Source organism: Sturnira hondurensis, unplaced genomic scaffold, assembly GCF_014824575.4.
Source record: "Sturnira hondurensis isolate 20B ecotype Veracruz unplaced genomic scaffold, ASM1482457v3 Scaffold0020237, whole genome shotgun sequence".
NCBI lineage: Eukaryota > Metazoa > Chordata > Mammalia > Chiroptera > Phyllostomidae > Sturnira > Sturnira hondurensis.
Genome location: NW_028092868.1, coordinates 329,995 through 354,660, shown reverse-complemented (window position 1 = coordinate 354,660; position 24,666 = coordinate 329,995). Strand labels below are relative to the sequence as shown.

The window sequence follows — 24,666 nt, the reverse complement described above, 5'->3', positions numbered from 1 at the left end:
GAAGTGACTCAGGTGCCAGGCTCGGGCGAGCACTGATTCTCCAAGGCAGGAAGGCTTCCTATAAACTACCGGACAAATGGGGAAGTTCTTTACAGAGCCCAGCAGGGGTGAGACTGGCGAGGTACCAAGGATCTGATCGTGAAGGACCCGGACGCAACGTTCAGGAGTCCGGACTTTCTCCTGAGGGCAGTGGAGAGCCCTTGGGTTATGTTCAGCGGAGGAGGGACAAGATCAGATTGGCAGTTTTAAAAGGTCTCCTGACTGCCCTGCCCCAACGTGGAGAATGTACAGAAGAGGCTGCTGGCAGGGGCCTGGCTGGAAGGCACCTGCAATAATCAAGACGTGGCCTGAGCTGGTCGCCCTGGCTCTCACACCGCTCCCAACTTTGTGTTGAATGAAATCACAATTGTAGCTTAAAATCGGCCATGGTGGGAATATTTACACCACAGAAATTGGCAAATGCTGTACACAGCAGGACTCTCCTTCCTGCTCACCCCTACCCCAGCCAGTGTTCCACACTTCACAGCACAGAGTCTTACGTGAAAGCCAGCACTGACTTGGAGAGAGGGAGGTGAAGTGAGGCAGGCTCTGGAAAGATACACGACTGAGCCTCTCTCTGGAGTCAGACAGAAGAGAAGGGGAGGTTTCCAGTAGGCTCGCTCCGACCAGAACATTCTGTCTGTCTGTGTTGCATTATCCTGCACCAGTTGCAGGTAGGAAGAAGGCAGGGAAGAGTAGCCGGATACGGGGTTGACTTCCAAACAGCAGGGGTCCGCAAGGCTCCCTCCCCACCCTAGCTTTGAGTTAAGGGAAGAGACTTCAGAGAGCAATGTAATGCTAGTTTCCCTTGTTCTGCTTTAGAAGGATATAACACTAATCTACAAATCTATAATCCATCATTTTAATACGATCTTAATTGAAGTGAACTTGAAAAAAATGTTTGTGAGGATGCCAGGAAAGTTCTGAAAAATAGTGTAAGGGGAATAGTGACGAGGGGACCAGTTTTTCTATTTATCATCATGTGTCATAAAAACAGAGAAATTATATCGGCGCATAAAACAGAATGGGGAGGCCAGAAACACAGCCAAATGCATCCTGGAAATTGGTCTGTGATAAAGGCTCGATTTCACAATAAAAAGAGAAAACTAGATTGATGAATATCTACCTCGGTTGTTATATCAGAATAAATTTCAAATACGTAAAATACTTTAGATGTAAAACACAAAACCCTAAAATACAAGAACAAAGCATGAGCACACATTTTATATTTTTTAACTTGGGAAGGCCCTTAAAACCCAGAAGCCACAGGGAAAGATTGAATAAATGTAAAACTTCCACATGGCACAAAATACATCACCAACAAGACAGCCAGCTGGACAGAATGTCTGCAACACACACGAGTATCCAAGACTTACTGTGCTCGACAAAAAGCTTTACTCAAATCAATAGGAAAAAGACAAACAACAGAGGAGAAAATATCGCTAAAGGATACAAACAGGCTGTCCACAAATAAATAGGACTGGCAATAAACATTGGAAAGGATGTCTGACCTCAGCATAGAATTTGTTGTAAATTAAAACCCAGTTCCAAGCCTCTCCAAGGGCCTTACCCAGGCCCAAACTCTCCAGAACGTGCAGTCCGAGTTTCCATTTGGTCAGTGACAACATTCTTCCCAAGATCCCTGAAAAAGCCTTGGTTAGCCCTGCTTTTGGCTTTTAGTTGGAGAGATGCCTCCTGCTACCAGGGCCGGCTCTGTAATTAGCAAACCGTGCGATTATCTTCACCATGTAAACATTAGCCTGAGTGGGACTTGAAGACGCTTCTTGGAATCCTCTCCTCCTGACCTTTCCTTCAGGCATCTCAGCATTCGGAAGAGTCGAAAGTTTACAGTGGCAGGTTGCAGAGGTTACATTGCACTGTTTCCGGGTTTTCTCCTTGGGGCTATTTTTAGCATCTCTTATCCTCGACAGGAGAGAAGCTGGGGGCCCTTCTGATATGTGAGCGGCATCTCTTCCCTCTGGCCCTTTCGGATGCTTGCCACAAGCCCATCCTGAGCCTGCAGCATGCTCCCCGCCTGGCCAGTGCGCCCACCCTGCCAGCAGGGTCCACATCTCAGCCAGCCGTGTCCCTTGAGCACTTGCGTTCACAGCAGATGGATCCAGGGAAATCTTCCTCTGGTTAGGGCCTCATTTGGAAACTATTACTTGGCAAGGACAAGCCTCCTTGGGTCCTAAGAGATACCAGGCTCAAAAGCAATCCTGCTTTGTTTTGGGGGCTTTTAGGTTCTGTTCAACCCAACAAACATCTGGTGATGGCAGCTACCACTTCAAAGGGCTTTGCAAGCACAGCGGAATGTAATTCAGTGATCCTAGGGGCCTATACGCTTATCCCCATCCTCTAGATGAGGCAGTTGAGGCAGAGAGAGGCTAGGTAACTTGCCCAGAGTCACAGAACCATTGTTGGCGGATGCAGCCAGATTGCAAAGCCCAAGTTTGGGAAGAGACTGGGCCGTCTCCGGCCAGGGGGCACCCCAAGCTGAGAGCTGAAGATGGGACTGGTGTGGTGATTCTGGGGAAAGGCGCCTGAGCCAGTGTGCCTGGGCAAAGAGTGTGTGGGAAGATGAGGCGGGAAAGGGCCTAAAACCATGGATGGGGACGCGGTTGAGGATGACCGTGAATGACGTGTGAGTAAAAGAGCCAGTACTGGCTCTGGAGAAGGAAAGTGACAGGACTCACACTTCTTAGCTCTCCGTCCCCCCGACCTCCTGCTCAGCCCTCCCCAGCCCTGGATCTGCAGGGCTTCGTGCTGCTTCCAACCCGAGGGTGTCTCTTTTGCCTTAAATATTGACCATAAGCCAGTGAACCTGCTTATAGTCCACAACCTGAACACCTTATATGTGGCCCTTTGCCCACCCAGGAAAATGGGCATGAATTGCTCTGTGTCCCACAAAGATGGGGGGATCCCAAAATTGCCCAACTCGGAGAGGCCTGCTGAGAGGAAAGCGAGCAACTTCATTCTGACCCACAAACACACATCTCGAAGGTCCAATTTTCGTAGCCACTTTTACCCAAACTATCCCTAGATAAGTCGCCGTGAGTGATGGCTGTGTGAGTAAAAACCGCAGTTCAGGAGTTCAGTGCGCTGCAGGCTGCATCCCCAACGTCCTCGCTGTCCATCACCTGTTCACATGCCGAGGTTCAGGAGTGTCCACAGAAGCAAGGAGCTCTGAGGGGCTTCTTCCCAGCAAGGCCCGAAGGATGTTGGCCATCTCCTTTCCCCTCCCCCACCGCCAGTCGGGGAGGACATGTGCTATGCTCCACCTCCATCTTCATCCTCCCTCAGGGCCAGCGCACGCTGGGGAGGGTCTGTCCTGGATGGTCACAGAGGAGTGGGAGGGGGGCCAGGCCCCTCTGGGAGCAAAGGTGGACCAGGGCACTAAGGGGTAGTTTCAGCCCCTCCACACCCTCCTCACTCCTCTGCGTTCTTTTCAGGGTCAGCCGGGCACCCGAGGTTTTCCTGGATTTCCGGTAAGTGGAGAGCTGTCTTGACCCCTGGGCCTGGAGGGGTTAAACTTCAAACAGGGCCAGTTCTGAGGCTGCTCTTGCCCTTCCAAGCCCCGGTCAGTAAGGACCCTCTCCCAAGAATCTTTCATGGGAAGGAGAGGAGCTCAGTGCTCGGGGAGATCGGTGTGGAAATAAAGGGGCAGAAGGACAGTGAAGTCACAGGCTGGTAAAATTTGGTAGGACCCTGGGATGCGGAGCAGATGACTCACACGTCTCAATATAAAGGGGAGCTCCACCGGCCTTCAGAGGAGCTCCGCCTGGAGGGGGCAGGGGGTGGCTGGGAGGTGGCTGTCTGGGTGTCCTGGGAGCCCAAGGCAGGCTCTAAGAGGGAGGGCAGAGGAGCAGCTGGGCTTTTTCCCACAGGCCTCGGTGCTGGCCAGCCCTGATTTCTAGGAATACACTGTCCACTCTCCACCCAGGGTGAGGCCGAGGCCTGTGACAGCCCCCATCGGGTCCTCCTCTGTTTGGGGCATCTCAGAGACGGCATCTCCCTCACTCCTCACAAGGACCCTTTGAGGAAGGTCTATGATTCTCATCCCCATTTTAGGGTGGGAAACTGGCTTATCATGATCACACAACCAGCAGACACTTGAACCCCAGCTGTTGGAGACTCACAGCCCCAGGCTGCCTCTGCGGCAGGAGACCTGAGGGGCTCAGCCTTTATATCTCTCTTCTTTCTGCTTTCAGGGTCCCATTGGGCTAGATGGAAAACCGGTGAGTACACTACTGGGCTGGGATTCCACCCTCTCACTTGGGCCAGGTCACTAACTTGGGGTCTCTCAGCGCTTTTGCAAGACCCCATGTCCTTGGAAGAAGCTTTAGGTAGAATGACCATTTTGGGGGCCGAAAGTTGTAGCCAGTGGGAAGGGTGGCAGGGCCGTCAGAGTGGGTTGCCCTGACCCCAGTGGGCCTCTGTGGGGCACACACCCACTGCCCCCAAGATGGGCCTTCAATGTCTGGGGCAAGAGCCATGCTAGGACCAGGCAATGCTGGGGCGCTCCCGGAAGGCAGCCGGGTAGGGAGGACTCCACAGCCAATTCCAAACGGAGCCCGGGCACTCTCCCCCGCTGCTGCTCCTGTGCCTCCGGTTCTCCCGGAGTCTCCCGTCCCAGTTAAGACCCTACATACATGTCCCCGTCTGTATGGAGGCTGCTTCCCCACCCTGAAGAACTCCTCTCTTTGTTCATTTCAATTCTTCCAACTTGGCCCCAGACACAAATGTTTGTGGGGGAAAGGAGACCCCTCTCCACTCTTGGGAAGGAATGAGCTGGCGGGAGAGCTCAACCTTCCAGTGTGCTCAGAGCTGCCCCCTCAATGGGAAGTGGTGAGTGCTGCGTCCAGTCCCACCTGCTCTTTTCTCCCCTGAACAGCTGACGTCCTTTTAGATGAGAGGTCCAGCCACTACCTGGTCACCCCTCTCTGCAAGCCAGAGTAAGCACAGCGAGTCGGCTGTGGTGATCACGTCTCACAGGACCTGGTGGCGGAGGCAGGGGCCACACGTGGCCGTGCAGGGGACCCCCAGCTTGCACACAGTATGCCTGGCACTCACGCTGTTTTCCTTCCAGGGCTACCCCGGACCAAAAGGGGAGATGGTAAGACCCTAGCTTTCCTGTCTTCCCTCGAGGGGTGGGGGATCCGCTTGGACCACTTGGGCCACAGCCAAGCACCGCCCAGCAAATGGGCCCAGCAGGGGCAGCGGGAGTAGCTGCCCCACAAGCACTCCCCAGCTGTGTGCAATGCATGCTCCTAGGTTCTCACACCGAGGAAAGGAGGAGAGGTGGGCAGGGGAGCTTCTCCACATGAAAAACGAGGCCAGGGGGTCCAGAGAGAATTCACACTTGGCCAGTGTCACACGGAGTCAGAGGCTAGCGCTCCCTCAGGGATGCACTCACATCTAGCACCCACACTGGGGGCGGTAGGGAGCCCATCCAGCACTCTGTCCTTGGCCTGGATTCCTCATGCTCATCCTCCTCTGGGCTGTCCCAGGACTCCAGGTGACGCTGTCCCACCGGGCACAAAGCAGCCTTGGAGAAGCAGACCAGCCTCCATCTTTCTCTAGCCCCTTCTGCCTCTGCAGAACCTTTGGAGGAATTTCCTCTCTCTGCAGTCTTCCCCCGGGGCCACTTCTTCCAGAAGGGGAAGGTCTGCCTTTGTCAGGGACTAGCTACTCCAGGGGAGGGGCCCATTCTCAGAGCGACTCAGGGGCCTTTTAAGAGCAGGTAGAAGCCCTGGCTGGTGTAGCTCAGTGGATTGAGTGCAGGCCTGTGAACCAAAGGATCATGGTTCTACTCCCAGTCAGGGCACTTGCCTGGGTTGCAGGCCAGTTCCCAGCAGGGGACACACGAGAGGCAACCATACATTGATATTTCTCTTCCTCTCTCCTTCCCTTCCCCTCTAAAGATAAATAAATAAAATCTTAAAAAAAAAAAAAAAAGAGCAGGTAGGCCAACCCTGGCTGGGATGCGGTCCTGCCTCCCAGGTGGGTCACATCACACATTGTGAGCAGCTACCTTCTGCGGGCAGGCCCGGTTTGTGCCAGGTGTGACAGGAACATAGCAGGCTCCTGTCTCCCTGTCCAGCCAGGCTCAAAGTGCTAGGTAAGACACTGAGACAATGCCCGGGCATGGGGGGCCAGAGCCCTGCCCGCTGAGGGAGCCAAATAATGGCTTGCCAGGGGACCCTTGGTGACTCAGCTCCCTCAGGACCTCAGCATGGCCGTTTGACGCAGACTCCGCCAACACTTACGAAGGCTTTCTGTCTGCTGGGCATGGAGCTAAGCGCTGTGCATAGATGAGCTTGCACTCAGCATGGCCCCGTACTCTGGGTCCCGTTGGTATCCCCTTTGACAGCTGTGGAGATTAAAGCTCAGAGAGACTGAGTCATTTGCCTAAAGTCACCTAGCTAGGGGGCATCCAAAACAGGATCCAAACTATCCTTGAATTCCTCCCCTCCACATGTTATTGCCTTGTTCTCTCCTGAATTCCCTCTCTCCTTCCCTGTCCCCGTGCCTCCTTCCTGCCTTTGACACATTTTTGTGGGGTAGCTACAGTGTGCTGGCACTGTGCCAGGTGCTAGGGATCTAGACAGGAATAAGGAAGACACCATCCTTGCCATCCCATAGCTCTCAGTGTAGTGGGGGAGACATACATTTAAATAATCATGCATATAATTAGCAAGTCGCCTTCGTAATCAGTGCTATGAAAGGGCAGTGCTTGTTGCCCCGAGAAATCTCAGTGTAACAGCACCTCACCCAGGCTGAGGGTCAGAGACGCGTTCCTGAGAATGAGAGTTGAACTGGAGTCTGAGGGATGGGGATTTAACTAAGAGAAAATGGGATGGGAGGGACATGGAAGAACAACTTGTGCAAAGGCCCTGAGGCAGGAAAGTCCTCCAAATACCCACAGAACAGAAAGAAAGGCGGTGAGGCAGTAGAGATAGTGGGTGGAAGAGCCGGTGTTGGAATCCAGGTCCCCAGCCAGCTTTCCTCTCCATCCCAACAAATAGATTGCAAATGTGTTTCTCGTTGCCCCTACCCTGTTCCTAAATATGTTGTGCCCGTGCTTGAAGTAATGTAGACCAAGGCAGGAATAAAATTCCATGTTATCATCGTGGTAGAAACATAAGGGGCTTGGATGCCAGGAGTTTGGGGCACTCCCTTCCTGGAGGCTCGATGCTGCCACATTTAGTCTTGGCACTTCGCAGGTAGTGATGATGGTTACCAATTGCACGGTTCTGTAATCCTCATAATGACTTGTTATTCCCACCACACGAAAGGTGAGAGTGAGGCATAGAGTGTTTGAGTGCACGTATTGCCCAAGGCTACCACACAGCTCCTAGAGCTGGATTGGGAGCCAAGGGCTGAGATCTTATCCCTCACCACACTTCCTTTCTGCTGCCAGGGCCTTTTGTCGTGAAAGAAAGGACCCTTCCTCTGTGGGGGTCCTCTTCCTGTAGCCCCTCTGCCCCACCCCACTTAACCACCCACGAGTCTCCCATCTGTTAGGGGTCAGAGCTAATTCAAGGGAAGGGTGGGGCCGTCCCGCGTCTCCTGAGTCCACTCAGTATGGTAGATCCCCTATCTGCCTCATGGTCATCCATCAAAGCCGGACAGGCTACAGAGCTATTAGACTCCTGTTTGGCTTGGCACGGGGGCCCCCGAGCTATTAATTCAACACACTGTCTGGTGTAATTATCTTGGCCTGCTTATCATCTGTCTGTCTCCTACTCTCTTCTCTCCCCAGATGGTGTTTCCTCTGCTAGGCATCCAACATGGGGGGCTGGGGCTCACCCTCATGTGCTAAACCCATGTCCTTACCTGTCAAAAGGGGGTTATCTCTGTCCCACCCACCTCACAGGATCCCTGAGAACTTGATGTAAGATGAGGACAGGATCGGGGTCCTACAAGTGCTGTGAAGGAGAGTGGGAACTCTCCACCCACAACTTAGCCCACCAACTACAGGGCTGCCCTAAGGGTGGGAAGAGTTCATCCACGCGAGTGCTTAGAACCGGGCCTGGCACACCAGAAGCAGGACAAGCTCCTTAGCCAGCACGTCACCCGTGACCTGCCTTAATACAGGGGCAACTGCTTTTCAGCTAGCGATAATTGTTGCCATGTGTTATTGAGCCTTGAAATACTGAAAAGGGACTTGAAATCCAGGTTTTTGTTGTGGCAATTAAATGAAATAAAATTGTGTAATACCTTTGAGGACCAGAATCATCCCACCCGCCACCATTCTGGATGCCCGGACTCATTCCTGCAAGTCTGTGTTGTCCGGGCTTTTGTTGATTTCTTGGCCCCTGGCCCGCCCGCCCTCATCTAGCTCCTTTCTCTGCCTGAGAGAGTGCGGCCTGTTCACCCGCAGTCTCGCACCAGATGTATCATATTCTGCTGAATTTGATGCTAAACACTTGGTCAGCCATATGGATTGGGGTGCTATATGGATTGTCCCAAAGGTCACTTCTCTCCTCTCATGAATCTCCTGGGACTTTCCCAGTTGGGTGGTCTGTCCTGTTGGCCACTCATTGTCCAGAGAAGGCTCATGTCCAACTCAGAAGGATTGTCCTGCAGATCCTGAGTTCTCCAAGCTCCAAAGAGACAGGTCCAGTAGGTGGCTCCTCACATGTCCTCAGGAGGGTGGCTGGGAGGGACCTCAGGCCCTAATGGCTAGGGCACTGCCTGTGGTTCTAGCCAAGTCTAGAAGCTCAAGCCCTGTCTCCCAATGTCCAGCCCAGTTCAGAGAATATGGCAGAATGGACCCTATGGTTAGACAAACCCGGGGCTCACGTCCCAATGTCACCCCTTGCTGAGTCTTGTCTCCCTCACCTTGTCTGCAAGGCGGAGCTGACCTGAGCACCTTTCTTACCGGCCAAGGCAGGTGTGAGCTCAGCATGTACTGAACCTCAGCCTCAGAGTGGGTCCTCAAAACAGGAAGTGCTTGTCCTCCCCCACTCACTCCACACCAGCCAGGAGGCCTCCCTCACGGGGCCTCGGCTCAGGCTCCTGAGAGCCAGCTGGACCCTGTGTCCTCCTCAGAGAACATGAGTCCACCCTGAACTCAGGCTCCTTTCTCAGCCCTGTAAATTTGACAAGACATCCTGGAAGGAAATCCCACAATCTCTTATGTTCCTCCAAGGGGCCCAAGACATGACTTAAGTCACATTAACTTCCTGCTTCCTCTCTTTCACCAAAGACATCTCCAAAGCCACGAGGAGATAGATGGGTGTGAGTGAGGCAGGCCGTCCACAGAGGCGGGGCCCCACCTGGCATGTAAATGCAGGCCCTTCCTAGCCGGGGCCCATAACAGGATGGTGGGTGGAGGAATGAGCAAAGGATGGCGTCTGTTCTTCATCACGGCCAGGCGCTTGGGGACAGGGCACAGCTAGTAATGTCTGCTGACGTGAAGAAGCTGAGACATGTACAGACCATACCCCTGGAACATCTCAGGCTCGGGAAGACCAGGTGTGGGTGGCGGAGCCCAGCCTTAGCAACTCCAGGCGTTCAAAAAGCACTTGGAAGCCCGGCTTCCAGCCCAACCCCTGCCTAGGCCCCCGTCTCTGATCGGCCTGCCTTCTTGTACACCCACTGACTTGTGTGCGTTTCCTCCCCACAGGGCCTGACGGGTCCCCGAGGACAGCCGGTTGGTACCTCACCCTGATCCGCGCCAGAGAGGTTTGGGGCTGCTGTGTTTTTAGCTTTAGTTTCTAACGCTCTCATTTCCATCTCTTCGTAGGGACCTCAAGGAGAAAAAGGAGAAAAGGTAGGCCCGATAGTGGTTTTCTAGAAGTTTCATCTCAGGTAGAGCACATTTTGTTAGAAAAACAGGTGGAAAGGAGTCCAGAGTGGTAATGCTCAAACTTCAGTTCTTATCAGCAGAGCTGTGGAGTCCCCCATGGTGCCCGGGGTGTGTCGGAGAGGAAGGGGAAGCTGCTCTGGCTCGTGTTCTGTTCTTGCGGTAGACGGGTCAGGGACGGGGTGAACACCCCGATGTCCTGCCCTCCTCAGCCTTTTTCGCAGCCCCTCCCACCTGCCACCCCCGAGTCTTTCCTGACCCCACTCCATGGGCCTCTAGGATTTTGAGGTGTCACTGGTAAACCACGAGGGGCCCCCTTCTTAGCCCCCATTCTCTGTATCTTTGAATTTCTAATGGAGATTCTGGCAGGGCTTGCCCAGGTAGATGGGGCACCCCAGGGATCTGGCACCCCCAGCTCAGAGAGGGCGTCTCTGGGGGCCATATGCCAGGCATGGAGCGTGACTCCTGGCTGTGTGGTCATGGCAGCGGAGCACAGCACAGAGCCCTGCCCAGGCTCCATCCAGGCAGTCCTCGGGAGGTTCTCCGTGCTGCCAGCCAGGGTTGGAGAAGGAAATCAGTTCTCCGGCCTCTGGTTCCGGACCAGAGGGGGGCTGGTGGGGTGACAAATGTACATGGTATGTCCCCAAGTTCTGAGGGTGCCCCTGACGGACAGCCCACCAACAGCTGACTAACACCCCTTCTTTCCTTTTCTTGTCCAGGGTCAGTGTGGAGAGTACCCACACCGGGTAAGTGAACCTCTAAAACTGACCCATCCTGGGGTACAACCCCTGCCCAGCTCAGCCTCATCTCACTGGAGCTCCCAGCACCTACAGAGCTCAGGAGCAGGAGCACACAGCCCCCTCTGCGCTCGGCAGCCAGACCAGGGGCTGTGGGGTGGCGGTATGGGTGCTGGGCCTGGGGGCGTGCCTTGGGGTCAGTCTGTGTGTTTGTGCAGAGCCAGTCTCCGGCACTCGTGTTCACCCTCGGTTCGTGCCCGTGCCTCTGCCCTGCACTGTCTGGGCCGAGAGTCTCCCAGCAGGTGTGCGTGTGGGACTTCGAGCACCGGCTACTTCTCTGCACATCGCCTTCTCTGCAGGGCCGGGTGGCTTATGCGAGTGTACGTGTCAGAATCCCTACCTCGTGTGTGTGTGTGGCTGTGTGTGTGTGTGAGACAGTGTGTGCACGTTTGGCTGCCTTCCCTGGCTGATTGAGAGGGACTTTTGGGTTAGTCATCATTTCTAATGACCCAGCCTCGATGGTAGGGGTTAACTGGGGGCGGATAGTATCAAGTGAAGGGTGAAGACTCTGCTTTGTTCCTTGAAGGATAGAGGACACTTCTCAGACAGGGCTAAGATGGTCTCCCACTCCCTCCAGCCGCCCTCCCAGCTGCTTCCTTTCCCTGGCTCCACCCCCGGGTGCAAGCCCACAGCCTGCTGGCACCCTGTGAGGAGCCCACAAACGGTGCCCCAACGGCACAGACGTTCTTGAGACAGGAAGGGCTGAGGTGCGCGCTCCTTCCTCCAGTGAGAGGCGCAGTGAGTAGGAACCTGGAAAATGCCCCTCATTTTGTGGATCGGCCTTGCCACTCTCAGACCTGGGCATCTAAAGACGCCCCTCCCCCTTTCATGGACTTCACTGTGCCCAGAAACACACCCATGGTGTGGCCCACTGGCCACCCACCCTGGCCAGGCAGGGGGATGAAGCAGTGGAGACAAGCCAGGCTCAGAGTCCCCAGGTTCTGGAAAGCCACCAGGAGGGCCTTGCTGCAGGATCCTGCCAATCAGACTCTGATCCCTGGGTTCCTGGGTCAGGGAGAGGCCTCAGGGAGTCTTGACCATGAGTAGCTGGATTGGCATTGAAGCCAGGGCTGGGCCGGGCCCGGGCAGGGGGCACAGGCCGGCAGCAGCGCAGACAGAGCCAGCCTGTCAGTGGCACGTGCTCCAGGGACGTAGGAGCCCTGGTGTTCCGGCCAGCCCAATCCTGATGCAATAATAGAAGGTCAGCTGTGTTTATTTGAAACGATGGGCTCACAGGATTGTTACGTTGCCCGAAAGAAAGGCAGCTTCCCCCAGCGCAAAAGATAACACAACCGCAGACGCTCTGGCAGTGTCGTCAGTCCTGAGCAAATGGAGGAGCATGAGGGAAGGAGAGGGCCCTCTGCCTCTAAGCCCAACATAAGAAGAGGGAGAGGGAGGGGTAAGAAGGCTCCAGAAGCACCTTTGCCACAGGATGCAGCAAAACACGGCATTGTGACCGTGGCAGTGTGGGTCAAGCAGGGGTGAGAGCGGGTTTGGGGACCCAGCTGGGGGGCAGGACAAGGCAGCTGGCACTTGCTGTTTATTTGGAAGTGAATAAGGAAGCAGGGGGCTTCTAGCACAAGTGATCTATTGGCTTTCTGGGGGGTTTGCGGGCATGGTGGGATGGCAGGCCTCTAGGTTTACAAGATGCTGAGAGAGCCAGGCTGGTCCCTGTGTCTGCTGCAGCCTGCGGCACCTCCAGGGAGGGAGGAAGGGGTGGGGGTGAAGTCCCCTGGGGCAGGCAAGGGAGCTGGTGCCTGTGGCCCTGGTACTTACTCTCCCCTTTGCCCTGTCTCACCACCTCCACTCCCTCTCCCGCACCAGGAGTACCTAAGTAGCAGCACGCTAGCAGCCCTGCACTCCAACCAGGTCATTACCCTGAAGGTTTGTAGGCCCTGTTCTGGAAGGCCTCAAGCTGCTCTGTGGAGAGGCTCCCTGGACACAGGGCCCAACATTGCACATCCTCTCGCCCCTAGTGGGAGGGGGCGGGGCTCTCTGAGCAGCAGCTGCAGGCACAGGCAGCAGTGACCTAGAAAGACTATGATTGGACCCCTAAGTCCCCAGCTGGGCACATTCTCAGCCCAGGTGGCCCCTGGTCCTTAACACTCATCCCAGGGGCCTCCTGTGAGTTAAAATGCTTTCAAAAACAAGAGGCTGATTATATGCCATCTTTGTTTTGACATGGGTTCTAACCACTTCCTAGAGCCATGCTTCATGGGTCTAGAAATTGAAAACAGCAAGAATTTCCAGAAATGAAAATCACATTCAATAATGTGATTGCAAGTTGCCTCTCCCAAACAAGTGGTTGAACATGCCAGAGACATCCTCGCCCACCCTCTATTTTCCGAGCCCTGCAGCCCCAGGGTGAGGCCTCAGCAGCACTTATCTCGTGCCCACACTGGCCACACCCACAGTCTGCTCGGCCCCTGGGAGCCCGGCTTGGCGCAGCCCCTGACCACCTCCCAGATTTGCTGACATCAGCCTTTCTCGTTCAACCAAAAAAAGAACCCAGAGGTTGCCACCCAGCAGTCCGGGTTCCAGTACTAATTTAGCTGGTCCTGTGGCTCCCTACCTAGCCAGAGCCTCTGAGTCTTCTGCCCTAACCAGGCAGCCTTTGTCCACTACCAGGAGTGGGTGGGGCCCACAGTGCAATGTTGGGCCGCGTGTCAGGCGGCCTTTTCAGCCCAGCATGCCACAGAGGGCAGGCCCAGCCAAAGACGACCACTCTCCCAGCTGGGGGCTGCTGCTGGCCAACACCCCAAGGGCCACTCCTCCTTCTAGGGACAGTGCACCATCCAAGGGCAAGCTCAGCAATGCACCCCACAAGCCATGAGAATGCCCCGTCCAGGCCTCCTCTCCTCATGCCTCACGCTCGCTAATCTCTCTTCTCTCTATCTCTCTTCCATTTCCTCTTGGCCACCCTGCCTTCCTGGCGACTTCGGGCATCCTCCTGAACAACTGCGACCTTTGGCCTTTGCCCTCTGGCCTTCCAACTCATCTTTCTCTTCAGCTGCTGCCTCTCCTCAATTCAGTGCGACTGGCTCCACCCCCAGTCATAAAAAGGCGGACCTTCCAGGTAGACCCTTCCCTTTGCCCAGACCTCCTGTGGTGTCCCCAGGGTCCAGTGAGTCTCTGTGCCCTAACAGGCCAGCTGGGGCTGTCGACGAAGACGTACCCTCACTCTGCTTTGGTTGAATTAAATGAGACAGAAATGGTACCCATGAGTGCTATAGACCTGAAAATACACAACACCCAAGCCCAGGGAGTCCCCAGCTTCCAGCAGCCATTACTGCTCATAAGAGTCACCAACAACAGCCATCCCTGGCTTATACGTGTCGCAGTGTAACCCACCGAGTTACACATTTCGCAGGCCTGATCCCATTCGATTCTCTCAACAGTTTCAGGAATTAGGCATGTCGTCCTTACTTCACAGATGGGGGAGTCAAGCCTCAGAGACATTAAGTTGCCCCGGGTTACACAGTAAATGTAGGGCATTGACTCCAGGGCGCAGTAAATTGCAGGGCACCAAGGTTCTCTGCTTCTTCCTAGCTGTGTCATTCGGGGCAAGTCACTTAACCTCTCTGTACCTCAGCTTTCCTTTTTGTGAAATAAGGATATAACAGTTCCTACTGCCTGGGGTCACTGTGTGCACAAAGCACTTAGAACAACCCCTGGACGGTTGAGTGCCATCGTTAAACTGAGGCTCAGAGAGAAGTGTTTGTGCTTGAGCTTGCACACACGGCAAGAGGCAGAATGGGCACCGCAGCCAGGCCTTCAGACATGCCCCCCGACCCCAGGGCTCTCCCACTTGGCCTTATACCCTTTATATTGAGACATGTAGGTTGCCTAGCATCTGATCACTTGTAACCTGAGTTTGAGAAGTGAGGAAATTTGCAGAGGGAATGTAGCCCACAGGTGACAGGAATAATCACCGTGAGCAACTGCTTCCTAGTTCCAACCCACGGAGGCCGGGATAGGACCAGATCACAAGGAATGGGAGACCTCAAGACTCAGAGATCAGGCTGAGGCACAGATCCCAGGCCAGGCAGCCCGTGGCTGCCACGTGTGCCCCTAGCCCCCCTTCCACTGTGCAGGAGTGCCCCCAAGGCCACGGGGATGCTGGAAGTGACAGGGCTCTCGGATGCTCTCTGAAAGCCTGAAAGCATGGCCTGGAGCCACCATCTGGCCTGACTCAGGAGTCCCGAGGCCTGCATGTCAGGCACCTGGTTGTGCAAGGCTCAAAAAAATCACTCCAATTAACAGCTAAAAATACAGAGGAACATGTGATACACGAGTCACCCGAGCCTGCATATCCCATTACACCAACCAAATCCTCGAGAGCCTCCACGTGCTCTGAGCACTTGCCCTGAGCATGGCTGTCCATCAGGCCTGCCCGAAGCTCAGAGGGGCACTGAGCCCGCCCACGGTCACTCCTACCCGTGCCAGGCCCCAGGCCAGGAGAGCCTAGTCCTTCTCTCCGCGGCATTCGCTGCTCTTTGCTGAGCCCTCCCTGGCCCCAGGCACTCTTGTGAGAATTCTGCGTGGATTATTCCACATAACCCCACACTGGCAGCAGGCAGTGATGGTGCCACCATCATCTTCCCCACCTTACAGATGAAGAAATTGAGGGGGTGGGGGAGCCAGAACTTTCTGTGCTGCCTGACCTGGTTTCCAAAGCAGAGATGGAAGTGCAGGGGCCCCCATTCTGCCCGCGGCAGCTTCTGCCTCGGGCAGAATGAGGTTTTTGTACTGTCCGCCATCATGGGACATGAAACGGTTTACCCATTCCTATCAATAAGCCAATATTGATTTTACATGCTCTGTCAGATACTTAAACACTGGGTCTCATATTAGGTGAAACAGGAAACTTTGTAAGTGTCATGATGTGCTTAGCAGGTGGTGTTGGAGGTCACTTCCAAAGTGCAGCAAGTTGGACCATGAGCAATTTTTGCTGGGGGCTTGGGTAGAATTAATAGGAGTAGTTGGGGGGTCCAAGTTGGGGCCCTGGCTCCCCACTGACAAATTCTCCATGTGACCTCAGTCAGGGAACTCACCTTCCCTGAGCCTGTTTTCTGTAAAATGGGACTTGGGACCCACTTCTATACCTGCCTCCTGCACCATGAACACTCCTGGCCCCCAGCAGCCCCTCAGAGGGCGCAGCGGGATGAAGCCTGGGGCCCAGAGGAGTGCCGCAGGGCGCCATCTGCCCTCAGAGGTCCCGGCCAAGAGATGGTTCCCGCAGGTGCTGCTAAGCTCTTACAGCCCTCGTTCTGAGGCCGTGCACTCCTGTTCGTAACCATCGTTTCCTTCTGCAGAGTTTGCAGGAAGCAGCCTCAGCTCCCTCTTTCACACAGGGAAGCGGGAGTCACAGGCCTGCCGAGATTACCCTGAGCAGGGCGGGCTGGCCTGGACCTCAGGCTGCCCGCCTCCCCCGCATCCCAGCCTGGAGCTCTCACACCAGCCAGGCTGTTCTGTCAGTCTGTCCGGAGGGATGGGCCTCTTGTCGCAAGAACTGAGCCCAGATCATCCCTGGGAAGCCCACTTTCAAACTAACAGAATGGCATTGGGGGTTAGATGTAGGACAACTCTGACTGGCCCCCAGCCCAAGATCAGGGTCCCATGAACCAGGCTCTCTCCCCCTCCTGAAGGAACAGGATGCTGACCCTGCTTCCCAAGCCCTCCATCCATCCTGATGCATCTGGAGAATGCATGCCCCCTCTGAAGAGGGCGCCCCTCCCCAGCCCAGTCCATGATCGCCCCCAGGAATGTGGGCCTAGCTGCCAGGGCCCTGTTTTTCATCAGGAGCCACCGGTGCAAATTTTTTACTTAAAGTCTCTTGCTGAATTGTTTAGAGAGCCAAGCAAAATTCTGTAACCTCTGACCGAAGGATCTGATTTGATCCTTTGGGCCAGATCACCAAAAACAGTAAAGAGGTGTGTTAGGAAAAGGAGGAACTGCTGTTCTCATTTGGCGACTGAGAGGCCAGGGCATAGAGGGAGGGTGCGACTCACCACAGGGAGGGAGCAGAGGCAGGCCCTGGTCTCAGACCACGTGGGCTGGGGACAGACCTTCTGAGCTGGGGGTCACCTCACTCACGCCTCTGCCCCTGCCCCCCACAGCAGGGCTCTCACCCGGGACCAGCTGCTCCGACAGCAAGTCCTCCCTGGAAGAACCTCCTCTTGGGGGCCCAGTGTCTTGGCCTTCACCTTGCTGCCACCAGTCCCTGCATGTAGTCATCACTGCAGCGTCATCACCATCACGCCCCCACCGCCTCCCCACCAGAGCCCACGCAGGGCCCTCACCGGGTGCATGGCACTGGGGCGGGAACCGCTCTACAGCCCTGGGGTCTCTCTCTAACACTTGTGTCCATGATCCTCAGGGTGAACAGGGCCAGGCCGGTATCCAAGGCCCACCAGGGCCACCGGGCCCCCCTGGACCAAGTGGACCTCTGGGGCATCCAGGACTACCAGGGCCCATGGGACCACGTGTAAGTACCCCCTTCCTCTCTCCCCTGCTACCTCTTCTAAGACTTGTCCTAAGAATTCTCTGGAAGCATCCAAACTGTGCATAACCAATAGGAACCGGTGTCCCAGCTGAATGGCAAAAGCACCTTGGCAAAGGCATTGAACGTGAGTGGCCCAAGCGAGGAGCTGCCCGCCCGGGCCACACTCACCTGCTGCCCTCTAGTTCTGAAAATACACCTCCTGGGGCCGTGTCCTCAGGTCCAGTCATTGCTGTCTCCAGGGGAAATCACTAACAGGCTGGCCACAACCTCACCAAGAGGGAAGAGAGTTTCCAGGGCCACCTTTGATGGCTGCCCCCGACCCCCGGGCTTAAGAGAGCCTGAGCTGGGGGCAGTGAGTTCTGACGGAGGTAGCAGAGGGTTGACCCCGCAGCTGGCACCCCTGACAAATGCGCCTTTTCTGGTGCGTGTAGGTTTCATACTCCTAGGCCATCAGGTGGATGGCTGGTCAGCTGGCAGGGGGGGACCCTGCACTGAGCCTGAGGATTGGCAGGGGCCCAGGGAGGCCAGCAGGCACCCCACCTCCAGGCAAAACCACACGCAGCTGGGGCCACCAAGTCACCCACCTCCAAGCCCTGACTGAGACCCAACCCTTTCTCAGCCCAGTTCTGTGCGAAGAAGCACCAGGGCAGGAGTGCAGCGCAGCAGGCCCCTGGGCCGCCTTGGAGAACACGGTTTCCGTCCCCGGAGCAGAGACTGACGTCACCCTTAGTGACGTTAGGAGGGAGAGGTGAAGGACAAAAATTGTTTAATGATGTTTTCCCCACGTGGCTAAAAAACAAACAACCTGGTTTTCTTTCTCATGACTGAAACATCATACATTCATTGTGAAAAATCTGAAATATAGACGGAATTTTAAATTTTCCATTCTCCCATAGCCGTTGTTCACCACCATTCACATTTTGGAGAGTCCTTCCATTTGTCTCCTTACATATAGCAGCACCTATACCTTTCTGGACTCCAAAGTCTACATACCAGTTTGTATCCCTTTACTTTTTCATCTCCCATCCTGAGCCACGCCCTTTTCCACCTGGGAGTCTCCTACAGCTGGGTCTTACCGCTGCCGGGCCTGTTGGAAAGTAGTGAACAAGTTCCTTTCTTCAATCCGTGTCCTTGGACATAAAAGCCGGCACCTCTCTGACCGTGCCCCTGGGACAGAGCCCCAGAGGTGAAATCGCTGGGTTACCCTGCCCCTGCCAAATAGCCCTCAGCCAGCACAGTCACATTCCAGGTCACCGGGCTCCACATCTGGGCCCCTTAGCTGCCCCAGCTGCCCACGCTGAGGCTCAGTACAGGGTCCCTCCAGGCTGGGCAACAGCCCAGCTGACTGAAAACGCCCAGCTGGGCCAGAAGGCAGCATGGAGGTGCGAAAGCCTAGCTTGCTGGGGGTCTTGGCTGCCCTGCCCAGCTTGACCCCCACAACAAATGTTAATATTGCCATGATTTCTCCCCAGGACCCCAGGAAGCGAGATTACTCTCACTTTCGTAGGTTGCTAGATGGGAACACAGAAAATCTGAAAGGAACTGAAATTTAGGGATTTGAACTTAACCAAGCGGAGACAACCAAAAAAGTGCTCAACATCCGCCTCTTTGCTGACTGCCCTTCCCCAAACGCACTGGGCTCCCACTCACTGAGCCCAAGCCAGATGGTTTTCTTTGTCAGGTTTTTTATGAAGAAAAACAACAGAAAGTGTGTTTTTAAACCCACTGAAACAGACCAGACTGAGGCAGCACAGTTTTCCGCAGCCAGTGTCTGCCAACCAGACCCACCCCGACACCGAGGCCAGGACAGCCTCTCCTCACCTCTCCCTCGGGCCCTGCAGGCCCTGGGCCCACGCCGCCTCCCACTGCTGGCCGCCGTGGTCTCAGCGCCCTGAGGAAGGAGGCAGAGGGCTCTCCCGTGGGCTGGCAAGGCCAAAGGCAAAATCATAACTCTTCTGGGCAAGGTTGGCTTTCCAGGGAGGGGTCCCAATTAGGAGGTGGGCGGATGGGGACCTGAACCAAACCACACTCCCAATTTCACATGATGCCACTGACCTATTTTCCAGTGGGCAAGCACAGAGGCCATGCCCACGGTACCCACATGGCTCCAGAGAGGGACATGCTGTCCCCGTGTGCCCTCGGCAGGTTCCAGATACCCTCCCAGGATCCTCTAGTCTGTTCACATCTAAACCCAGCCTAGCTCTCCAAGCCCTGCTCTGCCCCAGCCGCTGCTGTGAGCATGGCTCACCTCGGCTGTTTACCCGTGGACAGGAATTCACCTCCACTCATCTTTCTCTTGCTTCCGCAGGGCTTTCCTGGGCCTCCTGGACTGAAGGTGAGGGCTGGTCTGGGAGACGTGCTGAGCGGGTGGGAGAGTTCCCTGCAGGGGGCGGAGCAGGCAGTGCTGAAGGGCACAGTGGAGGAGCTGAGCAGGGGCTCCGCCGGTGAGAGATGGGCCGTGCTCGGCTCAGTCCCCAACTGCCACCCTCTTGGGCCCTGAGTGGGTCTCACAAGGATCAAACTTTTGTGTGCTCAGCCATCCAAGTCCTCTGACTGGTGGAAGGTGTGGTCCCACCGCCAAGTGGGGATCCTACTGTCTAGTTTGAAACTGAAGGTTGATGCTCAGGGTGCTGTTACAACCTCCCGGTAAAAGGGTGTTTCATGAGGGCTCAGAACTGGAAGGGACCTTCGGGGTCATCTGGTCTCTCTTGAAACCCTGTCTGGAAGCTCTTGATGTCAAACCAACTCTCCTTTTAAACCCGAGGGACCCTTGGGCTCTGAGGATAAGTTGCAAAGCCCACCCATTTTACAAATGTGGACGCTCAGGGTCATGGGGCAAAGTGCTCTGCAGAAAGTCAGTGGTAGAACCAAAACAGAAGCTCAGGCCCCCAGCCAAGTTGACCCTTCCCACCACCGCTCTGCCTCCCCAAGGCAGGGGCTTGTTCTGAGCAGCAGAACGGCCTCTGTCCTGGTGCCAGGGTCAGCGGGGGGGTGGCGGTCAGGAGGATTTAGAGGCAGAGAGGGAGAAGGATGAGAACGTGAAGAGAACAGCCGGAGCTGGGGCTCGGCATTCGGGAAACCCCTCTCAGAGTCCTCTCTTTGTTCCCACAGGGAGACCCGGGCATCCAGGGCCACCACGGCCGGAAGGTAAGAAGCGGGGAGGGGAAGACCTCACCCCCCGCGGTAACCCAAGTGGGGGTCTCACCATGGTGCACACAGACCCAGACTTGACCGTGCACACAACGTTTTGCACGCACACTCACCCAGCATGAGCCTCATAATGCTTGTGAAGGTGGATGGGCAGGGGTCATGTCTCCATTTGGGGGGGCAGGAGCCTGAGGGGAGCAAGGCCTTGGGCAAATCAGCAGTCCAGCCAGACCTCTGCAGCTGCATCTGTAGCAAGGCACCTCAGATCCTTCTGGCAGCTCCCAGACCAGAGAGATGGAATTCCTACACAAATAACCCTGGCAAAGGCAGGCTGTGCTCCCTGCTACCATCACAAAGTGCTGTGTGAATACAGGGGTGGAGAGATTAATTCCGGGCTGGCAGGAGTTTGGGAAATCTGGGGGCGAGAGCCTATGAGCTCAGGTCTGGTGAATAGGTAGGTGTATCAGTTATCTATTGCTGTGTAACAAACCATCCCAAATTTACTGACTTGAAATGACAGTTTGTTTCTCACGATTCTGTAGATTGGACATCTGGGTCCCCCCTGGGCTCACTCGTGAAGTCACATTAGGTGATGGATGGAAAGGTCAGAGAGGCCAAGACAGCTGCATCCACATGTCTGGTGATTGGCGTTGGCTGCAGGCGGGGTGCCTGTTCCCCTCCCCTCGGCCTCCAAGCCCCCAGTGGACTAGGCAGGTTCCCTACAGCATGGCGCACCCAGGGCAGCATTCAAAATGGGCAAGTCTCGGTGCACTTGCATCGCATTTTCTGATGCCCCATTGGTCAAAGCACGTCACATGGCCAAGTCCTGTGGGGTCGGGGAGGAGATTCAGCTTCCACTTGTTTTTGTGGAAGGGGTGGCAAAGCGTTTGTAGCCATTTTAAATCACCGCAGTGGTCCTTCCATCAGCGATGTCAGGGAAATGGGGTTTTAGATAGGGAGAGAATGCGCACCACGGCCTGGGGGTGGTCGTGACAGAAACTACAATGACATCAAAATGATCTTAGTAAAAGTCGCCACTTGATGAATGTTGTCAGGCTGTCCTTCAAAGTGGCCTGCACCATTTCTGATCCCAGGACCATCTTAACAGGCTGGTACCTTTCTTCTACTTACAAATGAGGAAACCGAGGCATGCCCACAATCCCTTGGCTCGTAAGTGACAGGCAGGAATGCAAGGACCCAGGCCTGGGCCCTTTCCAGGGTGCCACCTGCTACAGGCAGGGAAGCCCCTGGAGCCTTGCTTCCGGGAGAGGGCAGGAGGCGGGAAGGAAAGAAGGATGTGGAGGGGGAGGGGTTTGGAAGGGGAAGAATTGCTCCGAGAAGCTCAAAGCTCGTTGCTCTGAGTACACTAATCCGGCGGATGCCGTGACTGCATTGTTTTATGGGTGCTTGGTGGGTGAAATGGCGAGACCTGAGAATTCTGTAGTTAGTTCTGCATAAACTGAGAAGTTTGTACGGTGTCAGGAACTGGAAATTATAGCCCCCGCAGCTGCCTCCATCCACTCACACAGATTCACAAAATTTACTGCCTTCTGGTGCCAGGCAGGATCGGTTTTCCCATTAGCAGCCACGCCAGCTCTTTCAAGCTGTGAAAAAACTGCAGGGCCGGCCGAGGTTTCCCTGGGATCGTGGTGATGCCCCAAACTAGCATCCACGCCACGGCAGTGCCTGCGTTCTCCTGCCATCTGGGGGTCTGGTTCATCCGGAAAGAGACTGGGCTCTGCTGTCCTCAGAGGGCTCAGCGTGGGGCCGTAGTGCCATGATGACGGGGGCCTGGTCCCATGAGTGTGGCAGTCCTGGGCTCCCACTTGGGACGAATCATTCAACCCTGACTGCGTTGAATTTGCGGAGAAAACCAGTGTGGTCTTGCTGACAGAGGGGCAGCTCTCAGCACCCCCTCTCCCACCCAGAAGCCTGCTCTGGGGAGGAAAGGCCCTGGGCTGCCAGAGAAGGCTCCTGTAGGAAGGGCCAGTGTGCTTCTGCATGACAAGGGGCAGAGCAAGTGCTGATGGGTACCTTTGGAGGGAGGGAGCTCCCTGTTGCCGGAGGTGTTCCAGCAGAGGCTGGATAACTGTGGGTCTGGCACGTGTTGAGAAGCGTCTGTATCTGATGATGGGAGACTGGGTTAAAATCCCTTCCAGCCCAAGGAAGCTCCAGCTTCCCGCAGACAGAACTGGCTCTGCACCCCCTAGGGAAGAGCAGCCCTGGCTTTGTAAAGAGTCTTGGTCTCCTTGAGTCTTGTCCAGCTCCTCCTTTACCCATAGCCAGTCTTGTCACAAGTGTCACCACCTCCAGGTCTCACGGGGAACTGAGACGGCCCTTCTTTGCGCTTGGCTCTTGCCCCCCCTTTCCTTTCTTGGCCGGACCCCCGACCCCGACCCTGCCCTTCCATAGCAGTCTCTCGTGGGATCTGCAGGGGCGGTGCAGGGGCCAGCTCTCTCTCGCCGCCTCTCAGGGTTTCTGGAAGGCTCCCACTGCCTCCACTTCTCCCGGTGTGTCCTTGAGTTTTGTCAGGAGGTGCTCTTGGAGCCACTGTGTGGACTCAGTGCCCTCCCTTCTGTGCTGGCCCTCCCTCTGCTGGGACACTTGTCTGTCATCACCTCAGCCACAGCCTCCTCATCCAACCAAGCCCAGAGGGTGTGCATGGGCATTGGTGGCCAGCAGCAGAGGGCTGGCCCCTACTGACCTGGGGTCATTCCTCCAGGTCAGCCCCCCCCCCACCTGGGCCACTGGGGTGGGGGGGCTCAGCTTCAGTGATCACCACACCCAGGCAGAAGTCTGCTTCCCAGCAGAAGTCTGAGATGAAGAGACTAGCGCCTGAGGACAAGTGAAGCGATGCTTTACGTCTGTTTTAGCCAAAGGTCATTCATTCCCCACCTCGCTCAGTCCTCACCATGGCCCAGCTCATTATCTTCGCTGTCCAGATGAGCTCAGAGAGGTTACTAACCTTGTCCAGAGTTGCACAGCTGGTGAACAATCCTCCGGAATTGGAAGCTAGGTCACACGAGCCTGCGCCCAGAGGCCAGCCTGCTTGCCCTGGTGCAGAGCGCATGTCTCCTCGGGGGCTCTCACCCAGGCTGAGCTCACTGTGCAGAGACCGCTGTCCTCTGCGTTCTCTGGGATGTGGAGGGTGCTTCCCGCAAGCATCCTTCCTTGGTCCATCAGTTGTCTCTGTTTCTCTCCTCTCCTCCCTGTCTCTGCTTGGAGTGAGGCGTGGCAAGGAGGCGCCGACAGGTAGGGTGGCCTGATTACAGGAGCTGAGATGAGTTTGCGCCCCACCCCAGGGAGAAACGAGCGCTGGCAGGTGGGAACACAGCGCTGGGACAGGGGTCAGGCTGTGAGGGGACCTGGGCAGTAACCAAGGGGCCCTCCACATCTGCTTCAGCTGCTGCACACCAGCGGCGCGACACGCGTGCAGGAAGCCTTTCTTTCAGCATGGGCTGGGGTTTAACTCTCAGCAAAGACGTTTCTCAGCCATGAACTTTGCTAATGATTAGCCCCACCCACCCATGACCACCACCCCAGCAGCTGGACCCAACCTGGCAACCTCCCAGAGGCCAGCCCGGCCAGCAGGGCAGGCTTCTCCACCAGCTCCTCAGGATCGAAGCCCAGCATGGCTGCAGGCCCTATGCTGCCCCAGCCCCACTCAGGGCCAGCCCTGCTGTCTGGACACTGTGAGCATTGTTGTGTACCCATGTGGTACCTATTTGGTCCAAATTTATGGCACCAATCCACTTTAAATATGTTGCAAGACGCAAAATGTGTTTAAAACATTGCAACTTTGGCTTTCTTTCAAGAGGATTGACGAGCATTGTTAGACTCTATGTGAACACAGATCTGGTGAGAGCTTATCGCTAAGCGCAGCAGAGCTGGTCCGTCTGTCTCAGTGGTGGGGGGTGCGTTCGATGCATGTGGCTCTCTGGGTGTAAGCCTCCGGGTTTGCATGGAGGACTGTGGCTCAGCACACATCCCCTTCCTGCTCAGGGCTGTGCGTCTTCAGACCAGAGGAGGCAGGATGTGAGAACTTCATGCTAGAGCAGCTAGAGCTGCAGGGACCCCCTCCTGGGGGCTGCAGGGCTCCCCAGAAACCAGGGAGGGGGTCCAGTGGAACCTGTGCTTGGGTGGGTGGGGCAGGGGGGTGAAAGTGTGAGGAGCAGACGCTCACCCAGCCAGCCCCTCTGGAGTCCCCTTTTCTGGCCCTGCCAGCCCTCCTCCTCCCCACTCCTCAGCCCTTCTGCATAAGGGCGTGTTCATTCTGATCTGCCAGTCAGGGGCGGGGCCATGTGGATGACTCACTTCTGTAGAATGATGATCAGTATTATTATAGCTAATTTATGGGGCCTCTT

At 55.7% G+C, this 24,666-nt stretch overlaps 1 protein-coding gene across 1 annotated transcript in view; it reads left to right on the top strand.

Moving 5' to 3' along the window:
- Positions 1–24,666, top strand: part of COL13A1 (collagen type XIII alpha 1 chain) — a 146,479-nt gene that overhangs the window by 79,338 nt on the left and 42,475 nt on the right. Inside the window, exons 8-17 of the mRNA XM_037029257.1 lie at positions 3,492–3,527; positions 4,251–4,277; positions 5,129–5,155; positions 9,674–9,700; positions 9,794–9,820; positions 10,573–10,599; positions 12,475–12,534; positions 17,030–17,137; positions 19,464–19,490; positions 20,267–20,302. Of these exons, the coding sequence (XP_036885152.1) occupies positions 3,492–3,527; positions 4,251–4,277; positions 5,129–5,155; positions 9,674–9,700; positions 9,794–9,820; positions 10,573–10,599; positions 12,475–12,534; positions 17,030–17,137; positions 19,464–19,490; positions 20,267–20,302 (402 nt within the window). The remainder of the gene's footprint in view (positions 1–3,491; positions 3,528–4,250; positions 4,278–5,128; positions 5,156–9,673; positions 9,701–9,793; positions 9,821–10,572; positions 10,600–12,474; positions 12,535–17,029; positions 17,138–19,463; positions 19,491–20,266; positions 20,303–24,666) is intronic.